Genomic DNA, 20,001 nt, shown 5'->3' with positions numbered 1-20,001 from the left:
TGAGCTACCACGCCAGGCCTGAGCAGTGACTTTTGTCTGAGTTGTTTGCTCTTGTATCCCCAATGCCCAGAACAGTACGTGACATGTATAGTGGGCTCTCAATCAATATTTGTTTATTTTTATTATAAATAATCTCCGTAATGCTTTTCTTTGGGCCTTTGAAAAAATTTAAGGGCAATAAAGATAATGACAAGAGTGTCATTGAACATCTGGCTCAAAATTTTAACCTTTTGAGTTTCGTATTTTTAAAGTTCTGATATTTGCAAAGTCATTTAGTCAGGAATGACCAGCTTGGCCCCTTTCTTCTTTGGTTAGTTAATAGTTGGTGATTGACTGGTCACCAGGATTTTTGAGTGAATTCTTTGTGGCGATTGAGTATTACAGTGTTTTCTTTTCCTCTGAATTCTTAGCTACATTTCTAATATTTCTCATAATTTTAAATCAGACTTCGGAGAATCTACATTACTAGAGAGATCTGCCAACTTGGAGCACGTTTCTTTTGTAGTGGAGAATTCTACCCCACCAAGATGAAGTTGTCTTTTTATTCCCTGGTCTTTATAGAGTTGTTTTGTAGGGCAGTTTAAGGATTCGAGCCCATGGGGAATGTAGAGAAGAATGGCTTTCAACACTTGAAGAGTTAAAACCATTTTGTTCCAATCTAATTTTAGAAGAGCATCCTAAATTTTCATGTAATTCATGTCTTAAAAATTATTTTAGGGATATCTGGCTTTGTGAAAAGGCAATGGAATGTTCTTTGTGTTGCTTATGGCAACATGATTAAAAACCTCTGGTTTTTAATGATACTCTGGTTTTTAGCGATACTCTCTGGAGTCCTGTGAACCTCCTGAAATTTAAAGTGGCATAGTGGGAACATTGAGGAAAGAAACGTTTTAATGTTTAAAATTTACCACAAAATCCATTATGCTTGAAAGAGACTATCATATGAGGGTAATGGGCACCCTCTGATGATTTTACAGCTTTTAAATTACATGGGCTAACACCATTGCTTTTTAACCTCTCATTTCCCTGCAACAAAATGTTAGATGAATCGTTAGACATACTGATCTTTTTTTTCATGGCACAAATTAGGAAGTATTTAAGTGAGATAATGCATTACATCCTTGCTAATAGTTCCTAAACATAAATTGTTTGCTAAAATAATTATAGCAGTTTTTCTAAAACACAAAATATTTGTTTGTTTACCTGAGTAATATTTATTTTGTCTTGAACATTTTTATTCGTTATTAGTGTACTGCATTGGAACAAAAACTGAGAAAATTGTCGGAAGATTTGAGTTGTCAGCGACAAAATGCAGAAAGTGCCAGACGTTCTCTGGAACAGAAAATTAAGGAAAAAGAAAAGGAGTTTCAAGAGGTAAGGTCAATGGATTCATGAGGCGTTTGTCTGAAAGGCTTTTTATGGACTTTTCAGAGTTTGATCACTTGGAAGGGGGAGTTGTTATCACGATTTGGGAAATTCTATTAGAGGGGAAATGCTTTGTGAGCTAAAGGTCACCTTATTTTCCTTCACATCTTCATTTTTGTGCTTTTTTTTTTAATCTTTCAGTTTTTGATTAGAGAAGGGAATTAGTATTCAGAATTCATCCTGTTTTCTGATTTGTTTGAGATTTGATATTCAGTAGGAAAGGATCACATTTGTTCTTTTGGACATTTTCTCTGCTGTGAAGGAAATTGTATTACATTTTCCAGTAGGTTGAAGGAAATTGTATTACATTTTCCAGTAGGTTAAAAAATTTTTTTTTCTTTCACTCTGTTTCCTTTGTAACTCCAGTTTTTTTTTTTTTTGAGATAGAGTCTCGCTCTGTTACCCAGGCTGGAGTGCAGCGGCACAATCTTGGCTCCCTGCAACCTCTGCCTCCCGGGTTCCAGCAATTTTCCTGCCTTAGCCTCCTGAGGAGCTGGGATTACAGGCACGTACCACCACACCTGGCTGATTTTTGTATTTTTAGTAGAGACGGGGTTTCACCATGTTGGCCAGGCTGATCTCAAACTACTGACCTCAGGTGATCCACCCACCTCAGCCTCCCAAAGTGTTGGGATTACAGGCGTGAGCCACCGCGCCTGGGCAACTCTAGTTGTTTTTAAACCTGTGGGTTGGCAAATAAATTAGGAGGGTATTTGATGAGGTGGGGAAAGCGGTTAGCAGGAGTGAGGGTGGAAGGTGCCCTTCCGTAAGTATCTGCCAGTTTGGTTCTTTCAGGTGAGTTAGCCTGAAAGTGCCATATGGATTAAGAGTCTATAGATTTTAAATAAGAGTGCCTGGAAATGTTAGCTAGTATCCTTCTGTGGTTACTAAAGTTAATAGGTAGCATATACTTCCTGTCCTTCTAAATTTGAGCCCATTTAAAGTGGTATACAGTTTTTCGTGTTTTAAACGCCGTTTTTGAGTATGTTTGGTTTCTTAGTTGAGCTTTGACTGTTGTAGCTCAGTTCTCTCTTGCCCCTGATCCTTCAAAGTAGAGGTAATTAATTTAAGACTGAAGATGAGGTGGAAACAGGCTAGTTTCCATGTGGTCAACTGATAGAGTCCTTCCCCTTTCCCTCAGAGACCTGGATTGGATGCTTGGGCCCAGCATGGAGCACTGAGGCTGATAATATTCATTGTTAAGCGGACAGTTGGCTCAGCTCCCTGCTGTCTTCTGTGCTCTCTGTGCAGTTGCCCATTAGGATGCTCATGCCTCACCCTGGAGTCTCCCTAGCAAACCATCATCGGGCTGATGCACCTGCCCTTTTTTTCCAGGAGCTCTCCCGTCAACAGCGTTCTTTCCAAACACTGGACCAAGAGTGCATCCAGGTGAAGGCCAGACTCACCCAGGAGTTACAGCAAGCCAAGAATATGCACAACGTCCTGCAGGCTGAACTGGATAAAGTAGGAACTGTGTCTCTCTCTCTCTCCTCAGTCTTCCCCTCTTGTTCCTTGTACCTGTTACTTCTCTACCATAACTGACATATGATACTTTCAAAGAAAAAGCGCTCCACCTTCACTTACCCTATCAAAGTGGAGAATGTGCAGAACCATTCTGGCTCCAGGTTTCCTCATCTAGAGAAACAGTGGGGGTGAGTTAGGATTTCAGATCCAGAAGTCTGTGGAGGTCTCTGATATTCTGTTGGTTCTTGGATCTGTGACCAGGTGGGAGCTATGCCAAGTAATTTATGCTCCCAAGTAGTTAAAGCACTGAAAATTATAATCACTTTACTTATTTAAGACTCACTCCCAAAATGGTCTCATCCATTTTTGTGACTTTACGTATCGTCTATGTGATGATGACTCTGCCCAGCCTGGATGTCTATTCTGGACTTCAGATGTGTGGGTGTGTGCTTGACAGTCCACTCACGTGTCTAAAGGCACTTCACAGCAACATGCTAAGAATTGAACTCTAGGTATTTCTTTTCCAAAACTGCTCTTCCCTTAGTCTTCCTCACCCAGCTAACTTGCACTTCCATTCTCCACATTGCTGGGACCAAATGTCCCAGTCATGGGACAAAACCTCCATGTCACCTTCTATTCTTCTTTTTCTCTTACACCTGAAACTGCTGACTCTACTGATGGATACTTACATTATCAACATTTTCTTTTTCCCTGTGGCACTGTTTGTAATATCACGGGGCAGGTATCTTTGTGTATGTGTGCTGATGTTTCTGTAGGGCAGATTTCTGCATGCAAAATCGATAGCCTAAAGAACATATGCATCCCAATATTTGTGTGTGGTTGTTTTGTCGTTTGTTTGTTTTTTTGAGACAGAATCTCCCTCTGTCATCCAGGCTGGAGTGCAGTGGCGCGATCTCAGCTCACTGCAACCTCATCCTCCCGGGTTTGAGTGATTCTCCTGCCTCAGCCTCCCGAGTGGCTGGGATTACAGGTGCCTGCCACCATGCCTGGCTGATTTTTGTATTTTTAGTAGAGACGAGGTTTCAGCAGGTTGGCCAGGCTGGTCTCAAACTTCTAACCTCAGGTGATCTGTCCACTTCAACCTCCCAAAGTGCTGGGGTTGCAGGCGTGAGCCGCCCTGCCTGGCCAGCATCCTAACATTTGATAGTTACTGCCAAATTGCCCACCATAAAAGCTGTAGCAGTTACTCTCCTACCAGGTACAAAAAAGAGGGCCTGTTTCCTCTCATCCTTGCTGATTGGAGATAGTCTTGGTTTTTAAAATTCTTGCCAATTGAGGAGTGAAAAATATTGCCGTATCATTTTTAAAATTCACACTTCCTTGATTACCATCGAAGCTATCTCTTTCAGTAGCCATTTGTATTTTTTGTCTAGTTTTCTGTTTCTACCCATTGCCCTTTTGTTCAATCATAGGGGCGCTCTGTATGTTGTATTACAGATATAATATCTTTTATTCTGTTATATATATTGAAAGTGTGTTCTCTTAGCCTGTTTCTTATCTCAACTTTTTTTCCTTTTGGTTATTTATCACCACCTAGCTGTTTTATTTTTTGTGGTTAAATCTTTTTCCTTTGTGGTCTCCTTGCCACACCCAGCCTCTTTCATCTCTTCTATGCTGCTGCTGAGTGACGTTGCAGGTTCACACTATGGTATTTTAAGATATATGTAGCTGTGACGTATGTTGTATCTCAACCAAAATAGATAGCATCCGTTTTTATATTCCATGACTGTTTTATTGTTTAAGAATACATGATTAATGAAAAAGTAAAGAACATAAAAATGAAACTTGTCCTCTTTTTCTTTTTGTAGGTCACAGCAGTAAAGCAACAGCTAGAAAAAAATTTGGAAGAGTTTAAGCAGAAGTTGTGCAGAGCTGAACAGGCATCCCAGGCGAGTCAGATCAAGGAGGATGAGCTGAGGAGAAGCGTGGAGGTAAGGGAGGAAGATGCTGAGTTTTCTCCACTTATTTATAGGACCAAGTACAAGGGGAAAAGAAAATTTCTATTCCATTTGTCAGTAGCTTATTGTGACTATGTGCCTTTTTCTTTTCTATTTGCCAGAAGTAAGTATTACAGAATGTTCTGTATATAACCCATGACAGACTATGATTGCTTATTTTTCTACTCTCTATTTTGTATATAATTACTAATATGAATCTAGCAGTTATAGCATATCTAGTAATATGCATCTACAACATGACTTGTGTTAAGAATATGTACTCCTTCCTTAAAGATTGTTTTAGACCCCCTGGGAGGTGGAAAGATGGAAGAAAGGAAGGAAAGGATTTTTTAAATGGAAAGAAACAAAATTGTGGATGGGATGTATCATCTAAATCCCTTTTCTAAGTGTTGGCATTTGTGTCTTTCAATATTAAAAACACGTGGAAAGTCATAGATTTAAATAAACAAAAGTAGTGACAGATAAAGAGTTTCTAGATTGAAAATTCTTACAAAAACATCAACTAATTGTCAATTATATGACTCTGGCTTCAAAAGTGAACACTGACCTTAATGTTCAGCCTGTGCACGCCCTGGTTGACGGTGTCTTTGGAGACTTTGTTTCGTCCACAAAGTGGTGGGTGAGGGTTCCGGAATGGCATGGATATCCTGATGGGATTTTATGCATACATACTTCAATTTGGCTTCTCTCTGAATTTATTTAGTGGCCTGGAGTTTATTTTAAAGGGCTTAATTAAGAACCATTCAGTGACAGTTAATAGACTGAAACAATTTGAAGAGAGCCGTAAATCAACATTGTAATTTTAAGAAGAGGAACAACAAAAGAATTGTAGAAATTTCTTCTCTATCAAACCCCACAGGAAAGAATGTTTTTCTGTTTATTCTTTAAATGTTCTATGATCACTTTTTAGGCTGTAAAGATTAAAAAAACTTTCTCTATAAAGAACAGTTATTTGTTCAGTTGAGGAAAGTCTAAATGTATTTATCCCCACTGCTTTGCAGAGTGTATCACGATGGTAAAATCAGAACATCTGTCGGTAGCAGACAGGCGATTGTTAAATCAGCTAACCCCAAAGGGGCAATACTGCTGGAGACAGGGGGCCACAGCTCCAGCCACCAAAGTGGAAGAAAACTTCAAATCAGATGATGGTTTCATCAGCAAACGTTTTCAAATGGAAGTGTTTGTTTCAGCAAAACAAATGTTTGCCTTTTGGCCAGTGGGGACCAACCAACAGATGCTTCTGCTAACATTTCCACAGGCAGACTGGCATCGAACTCTTCCCTCTGTGAGCTTCCCTTTCAGCCAGGAACTCTCCCGCGACTCCACTGGCTGCCTGGTGGAAACATTTTGTAAAAGCAATCATCTGGTTAAGAGAGTCCAAACACTTTTAAAACTGCTTGCTTGGCCAAGTCGCAGTAGTGGGCTGGACATTGTCTTGCAGGTGTTTCTGAAGACTCGTTCATCCCCACAAGGTCTGGTCCATGAGCTGTAGCGCTGTCCTCAGTTAACCCTAGCCTGTACCGAGGTGCATGCATCACGTTTCATTGGCATTTCATTGATGTCTGTGTCAAATGAGGGCATCGATGTGAAAGTGCCTAGCACAGGGCCTGGGGATGAAGTTAGTATTTGTCTTCATTTATGGTTATGTTTATGTCTGTGTCATCTTTTGAGGGTGATAGCAAGATTTTAAAGAGTTTGGCTGGCTCTTGTGTTTTGCATTGGGATTGGGACCAGATAAGTGATGAACCCAGTTAGAGTGGTGGTGTAACTTAGAGGGAAAATGGTTGTGGCTTTAGAGTGAGCGAGATCTGAAATTGCATTGCTTTTCTGCCACCTACCGCGATGTGACCTTGAGACAATGGCTTATCCTTTCTCAGTCTGACTTTCCTCATCTGCACATAGGGACAAATCATTCTTCTCCCTTTTCAAGGCTGTATTCTTGGTTAACTTAAATGTTGTATGTAAAGTGCTTAGCCCAGTGCCCGGCACATAAGTGCTCGGTCAGTTATTGCAGTCCACCACCTGCTCATTGCTTTGGTCTTCACCACTGCCATGAACTTTTGACATTAGCATTGTTTGCTGTCACCTACAGGCACAGAAAATGTGATCAGGGGACAGTGCACTTGATTTTTCTCATATTAAAATTTTGCCTGTTCTATTATTGTGTCACTCTGGGTATCTTTCTGTGTCTAATTATAAGTAAGCACTAACAAATTTAGGACGCTTACAGGTTTTGGATGCCGAAATAATGTGACAGTTGTACTGAAATTTTGCTTGTCCATGTTTAGTAAACATGCTGCTCACAATGAGAAATTATCAGTACTGGAAATGTGATTTAATGGCCCAATCAAGGGTAAAGTTAACATTTAGCATCAAAGTGAATGGAGGGTTTAGATAAGCTGCTCATCCAGTATCCAGTGCCAGCCCATAGCATTGGGGTTAGGCAATAAAATACCATCGTTTGACAGTCAAGATGAGGGAACACTTGCCTAGGGACCTTTCCAAGCATAGGGATCTGTATTACACTACGTCCTCTAAGGAGCTGGCTCTGGCAAGCAAGAGAGATGGGGAGGAAAGGGAAAAAACACATTCTTTGCATCCATCCCTTATCCAAGTATATAGGCCTCACCCAGCAGGGGACATATTAAGCTATATTCGTGGATGGGATCATGAAATGCCACACAGTAGCTGAAATTTGTTTTGTCTGGCCCTAGGAAATGATGCCTCCCTTGCTGCCGCTAAAGCGAAGTTGATCTGGGTGGAATTGCTTGCTAAGCTCTAATGCTGGCTTGTGGTTATAGGGATTTTTGTTGTGTTTTTCCAGCATAGTACCCAATTTTGCAAATCATGTGAGGATGCAAGAGATGCCTAGGAAAATGTATCTTTGTATGCTTAACTCATTGTTGATAATGAGATACCCAATCAAGTCTTAAGTGGCTGTAGCCCCGTGGAAAACTCATTGCTGATGGATGGCAGCTTGCACATCCATTTTCAGATGTTCATTTTCTAAATTCTGGCCTTTTAAAATTCTTGGGTTGGTCATAGCCATAGCATTATAAGCCTGCTGGGTCCCAGGATTGGCTGAACATTTCTTCGTTAGAAACAAATATTTACGGAGCTAATGCCAGAATAGAGAAAGTCATGTTAATCTTTCCATTGAGCTTACTATTCATTTAAATGTCTCCAGTTATGGACAGACATGGATCGAGACCAACAAACACATAAACATAAAATTCCCCCTGTTTGCCTGGTGCCCTCTCTCTCTTCTTTTTTCCTTCCTTCCTATTGGGATGCACCCTGTTTTGCACAGTGTCTTTCCAGCTCTCTTGTCACGCCTCCAGATGCAGGTGTCATTTGATTTGATTTATTTTTTTTTTTTTAGAGTAAGAAAATATTTTTTCATTTGCAAAATAAAAATGCTAAGTCAACCCAGGTAGTTACATTCTAGTTCCTCTTCTATGTTGACCTCATTCAGCTGATCTTAGCATTGATTACAGAAATCTGGCTACTGTTAAATTTTGGGAAGAAATACTACTAATAATGCTACATTGCCCCTGTCGAAGTGCTTTAAGGTGTTTGTCCTTTCACATCTGTGATCTCATTTGAGGGGTGATTATTCTGAGTCTGAAGAACAAACCAGTCATTATGGGTTCCATAGTTTAATGATGCTAATTTAAATCAATAACATTGTTGCACCTTAATGATCATGCTTTGCAAAATTTAACACTGACTAGTGTGAATGTTAACCTATCAATCTTGAGCTCGGTTGGAGCTGCCCTTTAGTTCTGATTGATATCTTAATTTGATAGAGTGTCAGTTTAGCGGCATGGAAGCAGGATCAGGACACAGTAGATGGGAGTATAATAACTACAACAGGTTCTGTCTTATTTTAATGATGAAGTGAACGCATATACATGAACAGAGCAGCTGCCAGCAAGTTTTCAAGTACTTTCTACTAGCCAGATTCTCCCTCTTCTTGAATTTGGCTTTGCTACATCGGTACCCATCTGCTGGTAGTAACCAGACTGATAATTGAAGGCAGCCTTCCAACACAGTATTGCCACGGCCATCTGTTTTCTAACAGTGCAGTAGGGTTTTGGAAGATGGGTCTTAATTGTTTCTTTAAGATTCAGAATTTTTCCTCTACTTCATAAAGGGGTAATTTTGGTAGTTTTGAAATGCAGTTTAGAAAAAAGTTAGCTTTATGTGATTTTTCCCCCCTTAAGGCTGTGAAGTGCTTGGTTCTCTCAGTTTGTAATGATGTATGCCAATTCCCTGTGGTCCAAAGGATGGCATACAGTATAGGCTGAGATACTTGTTTGTTGTGTAAGTATTATGTGGTTAATAAGCAATAGAATTTTTCTTTGGCATGTAAACATTGCTTGCTTTTAAGATTCAGAACATGTAGGCCTCCCTAGATAGTAGAATGGAACTACACATGTACCTATACTACTTCATTGCATGTTGTTGCATGGATATCTCTTCAATCAGGTGCCCAAAGAGCCTGTTTTCACCGTGAAAGATCAGAAGCTAGAATTAATTCTTCCTCTGTGTTCCAGCCCTCTGATTTTCCACAGCACACTCAATGTCTCTTTAGTATTTAGCGCATCCTATTGTGTATTAAATGATTAGTATCACATCTTCCCCCACTGGAGGATGTCTGCCCCACGGGCAGAGACTCTGTCTTATTTATATTTGCATTTTTCATGATGCACATTCCAGCATCTTGAACATTGTCGGTTTTCTTGGTAAGCATTTATTGAAGGTAATTTTTCCCACAAAATCATTCCTGTAACAGCAAACCTTAAGTTGGTTTTGCAATGAAAAGTAAACATTTGTGCTTTGATTTTTTTTTTTTTTTTTTTTTTTGGTTTATTAACAAGTTAAATGTTTGCAAAGGTATATTTGGCCATTCAGGTGTGATAGGAACTTGGAGGTTTTGTCTTGAGGATCTTATAGATAGGATTTTCCTTTTGAGCTGACTCTTTAATGGGCATGTGAACAATGAGAAAGTTCAGTGAAACTTCTTGAAATAAATAATTATCTTCAGATTTGGGTTTGACGCTGTTGTCTTCTTTTCATAACATTATTTAAGTAGGAATGTCTGACTTCATTAGGTACTCAAACGGGGAAAATGTGATTCTTTCCCTAGTGAGATACACAAACAGTTCTGCTAGAGACCTTTATTAAGGCAGAAGTCATAACTTACTTGAGCATTCATTTCGGTTATAACCAATTAAATGTGTGTTTTAGGAAATGAAGAAGGAAAACAACCTCCTTAAGAGTCAGTCTGAGCAAAAGGCCAGAGAAGTCTGCCACCTGGAGGCAGAACTCAAGAACGTCAAACAGTATTTAAATCAGAGCCAGAATTTTGCAGAAGAAATGAAAGGTAAGTAAACTTAGTGTTTTAGAGTTCACTTTCTAAGCTATTATTCCCGCGAGAGAGGATGGATGGCATTAACATATTAGAGAAACTCTTTGGGTTTTTTTTTTCCATATATTCCCTTAAAAAGATGTGTGCAGTTGATGTGGAAGAGTTTTCTCTCTTCCATTTTTTAGTTTCCAGAGTGAGAGTGGGACTTTTTTAAATTGGAACATATTGAGTCCCAAATGCCTGATGCTCAGCACTTTGAAACCAGAAGGGTAAATATTTTCCACACAAAGCTAAATTTTCAGTGTTGTTTCTCACCCCCGAGTACTATTCTCTGTGTCTCAAGTGTGCTTGTTAGTTATATCCAGACAGCTCATCTCCTGACTCATTAACATTTCCGTTATAATGGAAAAACCCTATATTAAATGATGTTTTCCAAACTCCTAATGACCATTGTTTTTTGATGACTTAGTGGACTAAATGATTTTATTTTCTTATTTTAAAGCCAAAGAATTCTGCTCTACACATCAAATGAATCTACTCTTGGTTTCATATTTGTATGTTTGTGCTGGATGTCTTCTCCATACCCTTATTTTCTCACCTGGGGTGTTTGCATGTCTAGGATTTCTTTGAACTCTGTCCTGTGGAATGTGTGTCACACTTCTCTGTGACTGTTTTCTTTTTAAAACCCCAATCTCCCCAAGACAGCTTTCAGTTTTTCCACAGCAGCAGGTAGAAATGTCAGTCTTCAGCTTTCTTAAAGGGAAACTGTAAGAAAAGGAACAGTTGGGGCATTTTTCAATGTTGATCACTCAGGTGATTGTTTGAGATGCTGACAGCAAAGTGGGTTGCAGCCCTTATGGTGCTGTCTACCCAAGCCCTCAACTGTCAGTAGGTAGATTGAGATTGGCAGATTAGAAGTACTTACTGCTTTCCACTTGATGTGATGTCTGAGATTGTAATACATGTTACCTTTATCATCTACTGTGGAGGTTCTCAGCTTTCAATCTCCCCCAACATACTTGAGCAACATGAAGCCTTCTCATCACTATTTAATGAAAACATCGTGGTTATTCCCAACCAGGAGGGGCCAGTATGTATAGATGAGTCATTGGGCAGAAAATGGAGTGGTAACGGAGTTCGAAGAAACTTCCAGATGACTGTGACATTCATAATCACTGCCACCCTTACTATGAGGGGTTGGGATGGGAGTGATAATGTTCCTTAAGAATATTCACATATAGGCCTTGAGAATTACTGATATATGGCATCATTTACTCTTTTCTACTTAAGTCTAATCCTATGGATGTTTTGGCTAAAATGGTGGAGTACTTAATTTACTTTTCTGAGACATCAGAATTACTCTACAATAAAGTGGGATGTTCCCATTTCAGTGCTGTTCTTGTCCCAGTTTTCTCTCTTGGAATAAATATTTGAAAAGATGGTAAAAATACCCACATATATAAACACATACAAAGAAAAGAAACAGTGCTTAGGAAAATCATCCCTTGGTATTTTATTCAATAACACTTCCTTAAGCTGTTAGAAAGAAGATGAACAAATGTGTTACTCTCCTTAAGATGACCATTTTTCTCATTGTTTTTTTATAAGATAATTACCAAGTGGTCCACTTTCTAGAAAGTACCCAGGCAATAATGCCAGTTTTTCCAGGGCTTGAGTAATTGTTTGTTTGGATTTTTTGGGGGGTGGGGGCGTGGGGGCGTGGGGGGAGGGGTTAGCATTTCTGTAGAATAAATATTTATTACAAACGTTGACATCTTTTATTTATTTTTAAATAGTGAAGAATACCTCTCAGGAAACCATGTTAAGAGATCTTCAAGAAAAAATAAATCAGCAAGAAAACTCCCTGACTTTAGAGAAACTGAAGCTTGCTGTGGCTGAGCTGGAAAAGCAGCGAGATTGTTCTCAAGACCTTTTGAAGAAAAGAGAACATCACATTGAACAACTGAATGATAAGTTAAGCAAGACAGAGAAAGAGTCCAAAGCTTTGCTGAGTGCTTTGGAGTTAAAAAAGAAAGAATATGAAGAATTGAAAGAAGAGAAAACTCTGTTTTCTTGTTGGAAAAGTGAAAACGAAAAACTTTTAACTCAGATGGAATCAGAAAAGGAAAACTTGCAGAGTAAAATTAATCACTTGGAAACTTGTCTTAAGACACAACAAATAAAAAGTCATGAATACAACGAGAGAGTAAGAACGCTGGAGATGGACAGAGAAAACCTAAGTGTCGAGATCAGAAACCTTCACAACGTGATAGACAGCAAGTCTGTGGAGGTAGAGACCCAGAAACTAGCTTATGTAGAGCTACAGCAGAAAGCGGAGTTCTCAGATCAGAAACATCAGAAGGAAATAGAAAATATGTGTTTGAAGACTTCTCAGCTTACTGGGCAAGTTGAAGATCTAGAACACAAGCTTCAGTTACTGTCAAATGAAATAATGGACAAAGACCGGTGTTACCAAGACTTGCATGCTGAATATGAGAGCCTCAGGGATCTGCTAAAATCTAAAGATGCTTCTCTGGTGACAAATGAAGATCATCAGAGAAGTCTTTTGGCTTTTGATGAGCAGCCTGCCATGCATAATTCCTTTGCAAATATAATTGAAGAACAAGGAAGCATGCTTTCAGAGAGGAGTGAATGTCATTTAGAAGCAGACCAAAGTCCAAAAAATTCTGCCATCCTACAAAATAGAGTTGATTCACTTGAATTTTCATTAGAATCTCAAAAACAGATGAACTCAGACCTGCAAAAGCAGTGTGAAGAGTTAGTGCAGATCAAAGGAGAAATAGAAGAAAATCTTATGAAAGCAGAACAGATGCATCAAAGTTTTGTGGCTGAAACAAGTCAGCGCATTAGTAAGTTACAGGAAGACACTTCTGCTCACCAGAATGTTGTTGCTGAAACCTTAAGTGCCCTTGAGAACAAGGAAAAAGAGTTGCAACTTTTAAATGATAAGTTAGCAACTGAGCAGGCAGAGATTCAGGAATTAAAACAGAGCAACCATCTACTTGAAGACTCTCTAAAGGAGCTACAACTTTTATCTGAAACCCTAAGCTTGGAGAAGAAAGAAATGAGTTCCATCATTTCTTTAAATAAAAGAGAAATTGAAGAGCTGACCCAAGAGAATGAGACTCTCAAGGAAATTAATGCATCCTTAAATCAAGAGAAGATGAACTTAATCCAGAAAAGTGAGAGTTTTGCAAACTATATAGATGAAAGAGAGAAAAGCATTTCAGAGTTATCTGATCAGTACAAGCAAGAAAACCTTATTTTACTACAAAGATGTGAAGAAACCGGAAATGCATATGAAGATCTTAGTCAAAAATACAAAGCAGCACAAGAAAAGAACTCTAAATTAGAATGCTTGCTAAATGAATGCACTAGTCTTTGTGAAAATAGAAAAAATGAGTTGGAACAGCTAAAGGAAGCATTTGCAAAAGAACACCAAGAATTCTTAACAAAATTAGCATTTGCTGAAGAAAGAAATCAGAATCTGATGCTAGAGTTGGAAACAGTGCAGCAAGATCTGAGATCTGAGATGACAGATACCCGAAACAATTCTAAGAGCGAGACTGATGGTTTAAAGCAAGAAATCATGACTTTAAAGGAAGAACAAAACAAGATGCAAAAGGAAGTTAATGACTTATTACAAGAGAATGAACAGCTGATGAAGGTAATGAAGACTAAACATGAATGTCAAAATCTAGAATCGGAACCAATTAGGAACTGTGTGAAAGAAAGAGAGAGTGAGAGAAATCAATGTAATTTTAAACCTCAGATGAATCTTGAAGTTAAAGAAATTTCTCTAGATAGTTATAATGTGCAGTTGGTGCAATTAGAAGCTATGCTAAGAAATATGGAATTAAAACTTCAGGAAAGTGAGAAGGAGAAGGAGTGCCTGCAGCATGAATTACAGATAATTAGAGGAGATCTTGAAACCAGAAATTTGCAAGACATGCAGTCACAAGAAATTAGTGGCCTTAAAGACTGTGAAGTAGATGCAGAAGAAAGGTATATCTCAGTGCTTCATGGGTTGTCAACAAGTCAAAACGACAATGCACACCTTGAGTGCTCTCTGCAAACAGCAATGAACAAGCTGAATGAGCTAGAGAAAATATGTGAAATACTGCAGGCTGAGAAGTGCGAACTAGTAACTGAGCTGAATGATTCAAGGTCAGAATGTATCACAGCAACCAGGAAAATGGCAGAAGAGGTAGGGAAACTAGTAAATGAAGTGAAAATATTAAATGATGACAGTGGTCTTCTCCATGGTGAGTTAGTGGAAGACATACCAGGAGGTGAACTTGGTGAACAAGCAAATGAACAACACCCCATGTGTTTGGCTCCATTGGATGAGAGTAATTCCTACGAGCACTTGACATTGTCAAACAAAGAAGTTCAAATGCACTTTGCCGAATTGCAAGAGAAATTCTCATCTTTACAAAGTGAACACAAAATTTTACATGATCAGCACTGTCAAATGAGCTCTAAAATGTCAGAGCTACAGACCTATATTGACTCATTAAAGGCCGAAAATTTGGTCTTGTCAACGAATCTGAGAAACTTTCAAGGTGACCTGGTGAAGGAGATGCAGCCGGGCTTGGAGGAGGGGCTCGTTCCATCCCTGTCATCTTGTGTGCCTGACAGCCCTAGTCTTAGCAGTTTGGGAGATTCCTCCTTTTACAAAGCTCTTTTAGAACAGACAGGAGAAATGTCTCTTTTGAATAATTTAGAAGGGACTGTTTCAGCAAACCAGTGCAGTGTAGATGAAGTATTCTGCAGCAGTCTGCTGGAAGAGAATCTGACCAAGAAAGAAATGCCTTCGGCCCCAGTGAAGGGTGTGGAAGAGCTTGAGTCCCTCTGTGAGGCATACCGGCAGTCCCTCGAGAAGCTAGAAGAGAAAATGGAAAGTCAAGGGATTATGAAAAATAAGGAAATTCAAGAGCTCCAACAGTTATTAAGTTCTGAAAGGCAAGAGCTTGACTGCCTTAGGAAGCAGTATTTGTCAGAAAATGAACAGTGGCAACAGAAGCTGACAAGCGTGACTCTGGAGATGGAGTCCAAGTTGGCGGCAGAAAAGAAACAGACGGAACAACTGTCACTTGAGCTGGAAGTAGCACGACTCCAGCTACAAGGTCTGGACTTAAGTTCTCGGTCTTTGCTTGGCATCGACACAGAAGATGTAAGTACCTGGGATTTAAATGCCGTTTCTTGGTTTACATGACTAGTAGACACTCCGTAAGTGTTTGTCTAATTGAAATGTACATTAAACGTAAGTTCAAATATTTTTAGGGCTTAAGGAAATAAAATACACCAAAATGTTTTCAAAATAAACCAGAACTTGAGGAAAATGAGTAAACTTTATTTGAGGAATAAATCTCTATAGTGATTAGATTTACCTAGCGTTATATAGAATATTACTAAAGATGTTTTTAAAGTCTGGAGAAAATTATGGAGTCAGAAAGTCTTTAGAATGTGTGTTTCCACCCTTTGTGCATTAATAAAGTATACTTAATTAAGAACTTGCGAATGGTAATATGATGTAAATTTTTAATCTCTAGCACTTTTTAGAATATTTTTGATGTTACAGCATTATCGTCATGGAACTAAATACAGGAGATTGTTTATGTATTACTAAACAGTTTTCTCTCTAACGATTTACTATAGTACAAAAATATGATTTGGTGTAAGTCATTTAAAAGGACTTTTAAAAAATTGAATACGTATTTGTTTAATTGCTTGTAACTTTGTCCTTTCTAGCCTGCTAGCTGAATTAGTAATGCTATGTAGTGTATGCATGTCACTTGATTCCCTCTGTCTATCTCTGTGAGGTAGAGAAGGCAGGTCATGGTGAGGTGATGGCAGGAGTAGGCACAACGGCAGATCCCCAGTTTACAGGTGAGAGGAAAGTGAGGCTCAAATATGTAATTTATCCAATAATATATAGTAAGTGCTGGATTGGGGATTAAGTCCTTGGACTAGGAATCTGATTATGAAACTTTACTGCCTTATTAAAGAATATCATAAATACTGAAGGTGGAAACAGCATTTTGTTAGCCTCTTACTTAATAATTACAAAGAGATTTCATATTTAGGCTACCTGAATATTCTTAGCAAGGAAGAAAATATGAAATTTAAATACATTACAAATTATAATTGAGCTGAACGGTTTGTCTTCAAGATAAATGCCTAACCCCAGTGTCTTGCCCATAGGGGCCACCTACTGAATGTTTATTTATATTGAACATTTGAATGAAGAGAGGAAGATGTAGTGGGAAATACACCACTTGAAGAGATGTGTTTAGCAGAGGCCATGCATCAGTTTCTAAAAAGTAATAACTAAGTCTACTGTATTTTGAGTCTTTTTGAAAAATAAAATGCATGCTTGTTATAATAATTACAGGCTATTCAAGGCCGAAATGAGAGCTGTGACATATCAAAAGAACATACTTCAGAAACTACAGAAAGAACACCAAAACATGATGTTCATCAGATTTGTGATAAAGATGTTCAGCAGGACCTCCGTCTAGACATTGAGAAAATAACTGAGACTGGTGCAGTGAAACTCACGGGAGAATGCTCTGGGGAACAGTCCCAAGATACCAATTGTAAGACTCCAGGAGAAGACAAATCCCAGGGGTCTTCAGAATGCATTTCTGAATTGTCATTTTCTGGTGCTAATGCTTCGGTACCTATGGATATCCTGGGGAATCAGGAAAATATCCAAAATCTTCAACTGCGGGTAAAAGAGACATCAAATGAGAATTTGAGATTACTTCATGTGATAGAGGAACGTGACAGAAAAGTTGAAAATTTGCTAAATGAAATGAAAGAATTAGACTCAAAGCTCCATTTACAGGAGGTACAACTAATGACCAAAATTGAAGCATGCATAGAATTAGAAAAACTAGTTGGGGAACTTAAGAAAGAAAACTCAGATTTAAGTGAAAAATTGGAATATTTTTCTTGTGATAACCAGGAGTTACTCCAGAGAGTAGAAAGTTCTGAAGGCCTCAATTCTAACTTAGAAATGCATGCAGATAAATCATCACATGAAGATATCGAAGATAATGTAGCCAAGGTGAATGACAGCTGGAAAGAGAGATTTCTTGATGTAGAAAATGAGCTGAGTAGCATCAGATCTGAGAAAGCTAACATTGAGCATCAAGCCCTCTCCCTGGAGGCTGACTTAGAGATAGTTCAAACAGAGAAGCTATGTTTAGAAAAAGACAATGAAAATAATCAGAAGGTTATTGTCTGCCTTGAAGAAGAACTCTCAGTGGTCACAAGTGAGAGAAACCAGCTTCGTGGAGAATTAGATACTATGTCAAAAAAAATCATGGAACTGGATCAGTTGTCTGAAAAAATGAAGGAGAAAACACAAGAGCTTGAGTCTCATCGAAGTGAGTATCTCCATTGCATTCAGGTGGCAGAGGCAAAGGTGAAGGAAAAGACAGAACTCCTTCAGACTTTGTCCTCTGATGTGAGTGAGCTGTTAAAAGATAAAACTCATCTCCAGGAAAAGCTGCAGAGTTTGGAAAAGGACTCACAGGCACTGTCTTTGACAAAATGTGAGCTGGAAAACCAAATTGCACAACTGAATAAAGAGAAAGAATTGCTTGTCAAGGAATCTGAAAGCCTGCAGGCCAGACTGAATGAATCAGATTATGAAAAGCTGAACGTCTCCAAGGCCTTGGAGGCCGCACTGGTGGAGAAAGGTGAGTTCGCGTTGAGGCTGAGCTCAACACAGGAGGAAGTGCATCAGCTGAGAAGAGGCATCGAGAAACTGAGAGTTCGCATTGAGGCCGATGAAAGGAAGCAGCTGCATGTCGCAGAGAAACTGAAAGAACGCGAGCGGGAGAATGATTCACTTAAGGATAAAGTTGAGAACCTTGAAAGGGAATTGCAGATGTCAGAAGAAAACCAGGAGCTAGTGATTCTTGATGCCGAGAATTCCAAAGCAGAAGTAGAGACTCTAAAAACACAAATAGAAGAGATGGCCAGAAGCCTGAAAGTTTTCGAATTAGACCTTGTCACATTAAGGTCTGAAAAAGAAAATCTGACAAAACAAATACAAGACAAACAAGGTCAAGTGTCAGAACTAGACAAGTTACTCGCTTCAGTTAAAAGTCTATTAGAAGAAAAGGAGCAAGCGGAGATACAGATCAAAGAAGAATCTAAAACTGCAGTGGAGATGCTTCAGAATCAGTTAAAAGAGCTAAATGAGGCAGTAGCAGCCTTGTGTGGTGACCAAGAAACTATGAAGGCCACAGAACAGAGTCTAGACCCGTCAGTAGAGGAAGCACATCAGCTGAGAAATAGCATTGAAAAGCTGAGAGCCCGCCTAGAAACTGATGAAAAGAAGCAGCTCTGTGTCTTAGAACAACTGAAGGAAAGTGAGCATCATGCAGATTTACTTAAGAGTAGAGTGGAGAATCTTGAAAGAGAGCTAGAGATAGCTGGGAAAAACCAAGAGCATGCAGCTCTTGAGGCAGAGAATTCCAAAGGAGAGGTAGAGACCCTAAAAGCAAAAATAGAAGGGATGACCCAAAGTCTGAGAGATCTGGAATTAGATCTTGCTACTGTAAGGTCAGAAAAAGAAAACCTGACAAACAAATTACAAAAAGAACAAGAACGAATATCTGAATTAGAAATAATAAATTCGTCATTTGAAAATATTTTGCGAGAAAAAGAGCAAGAGAAAGTACAGATGAAAGAAAAATCAAACACTGCCATGGAGATGCTTCAAACACAATTAAAAGAGCTCCATGAGAGAGTGACAGCCCTGCATAATGACCAAGAGGCCTGTAAGGCCAAAGAGCAGAATCTTAGTAGTCAAGTAGATTGTCTTGAACTTGAGAAGGCTCAGTTGCTACAAGGTCTTGATGAGGCCAAAAATAATAATATTGTTTTGCAGTCTTCGGTGAATGGCCTCATTCAAGAAGTAGAAGATGGCAAGCAGAAACTAGAGAAGAAGGATGAAGAAATCAGTAGACTTAAAAATCAAATTCAAGACCAAGAGCAGCTCGTCTCTAAACTGTCCCAGGTGGAAGGAGAGCACCAATTTTGGAAGAAGCAAAACTTAGAACTGGGAAATCTGACAGTGGAATTGGAGCAGAAGATCCAAGTGCTACAATCCAAAAATACCTCTTTGCAGGACACATTAGAAGTGCTGCAGAGTTCTTACAAGAATCTAGAGAATGAGCTTGAATTGACAAAAATGGACAAAATATCCTTTGTTGAAAAAGTAAGTGGCTCTATCTGTTTATGTTTAAATATGTAGTCATGAGGGAGGAAACCATATTTACTTCTAGACACTGTGAATTATATTTACTTCTAGACAGTGTCTACTATATTGGGCCAAACTTTGTAAAGGCTTTATGTTGACTGGGTCTTGAATTGCAGAAACACTGACTGGGCTCTGGCAGTAGTGACTATTCTGGCTGATTCTTTGGGACATGTTCATGGATTGGACCAGGTTTTTAATGTGGCACCTACATATGGGCAAAGCTTTGGTTTATGCAGTTTCTTGTTCTAATTATATTTCCCTTTCTTAGAGTACATCAGAATACTGGCCTCCCCCTACCCAGTTGAGACTCACTGCTATAGAGAGTGTAACAGACATTATCTAGGATCAGAAAGGATCTGCCTGCCTTACTGTGTCTTTTTTGCCTTTGGGACAAAGCACTTTTAAAGATACTGATAGATTTATAACCAACAGAGCACTCATGGCTTCTGGGGTGC

At 39.0% G+C, this 20,001-nt stretch overlaps 1 protein-coding gene across 1 annotated transcript in view; it reads left to right on the top strand.

The window, feature by feature from the left end:
- Positions 1-20,001, top strand: part of CENPF (centromere protein F) — a 51,835-nt gene that overhangs the window by 15,131 nt on the left and 16,703 nt on the right. Inside the window, exons 7-12 of the mRNA XM_050780633.1 lie at positions 1,249-1,374; positions 2,761-2,889; positions 4,719-4,841; positions 10,122-10,257; positions 12,039-15,439; positions 16,661-19,504. Coding sequence (XP_050636590.1) covers positions 1,249-1,374; positions 2,761-2,889; positions 4,719-4,841; positions 10,122-10,257; positions 12,039-15,439; positions 16,661-19,504 — 6,759 coding nt within the window. The remainder of the gene's footprint in view (positions 1-1,248; positions 1,375-2,760; positions 2,890-4,718; positions 4,842-10,121; positions 10,258-12,038; positions 15,440-16,660; positions 19,505-20,001) is intronic.

This window comes from Macaca thibetana, chromosome 1 (assembly GCF_024542745.1).
Source record: "Macaca thibetana thibetana isolate TM-01 chromosome 1, ASM2454274v1, whole genome shotgun sequence".
Lineage (NCBI taxonomy): Eukaryota > Metazoa > Chordata > Mammalia > Primates > Cercopithecidae > Macaca > Macaca thibetana.
Note: the sequence above shows the minus strand (reverse complement) of the source record. Positions and strands in the feature narration are given on the sequence as shown.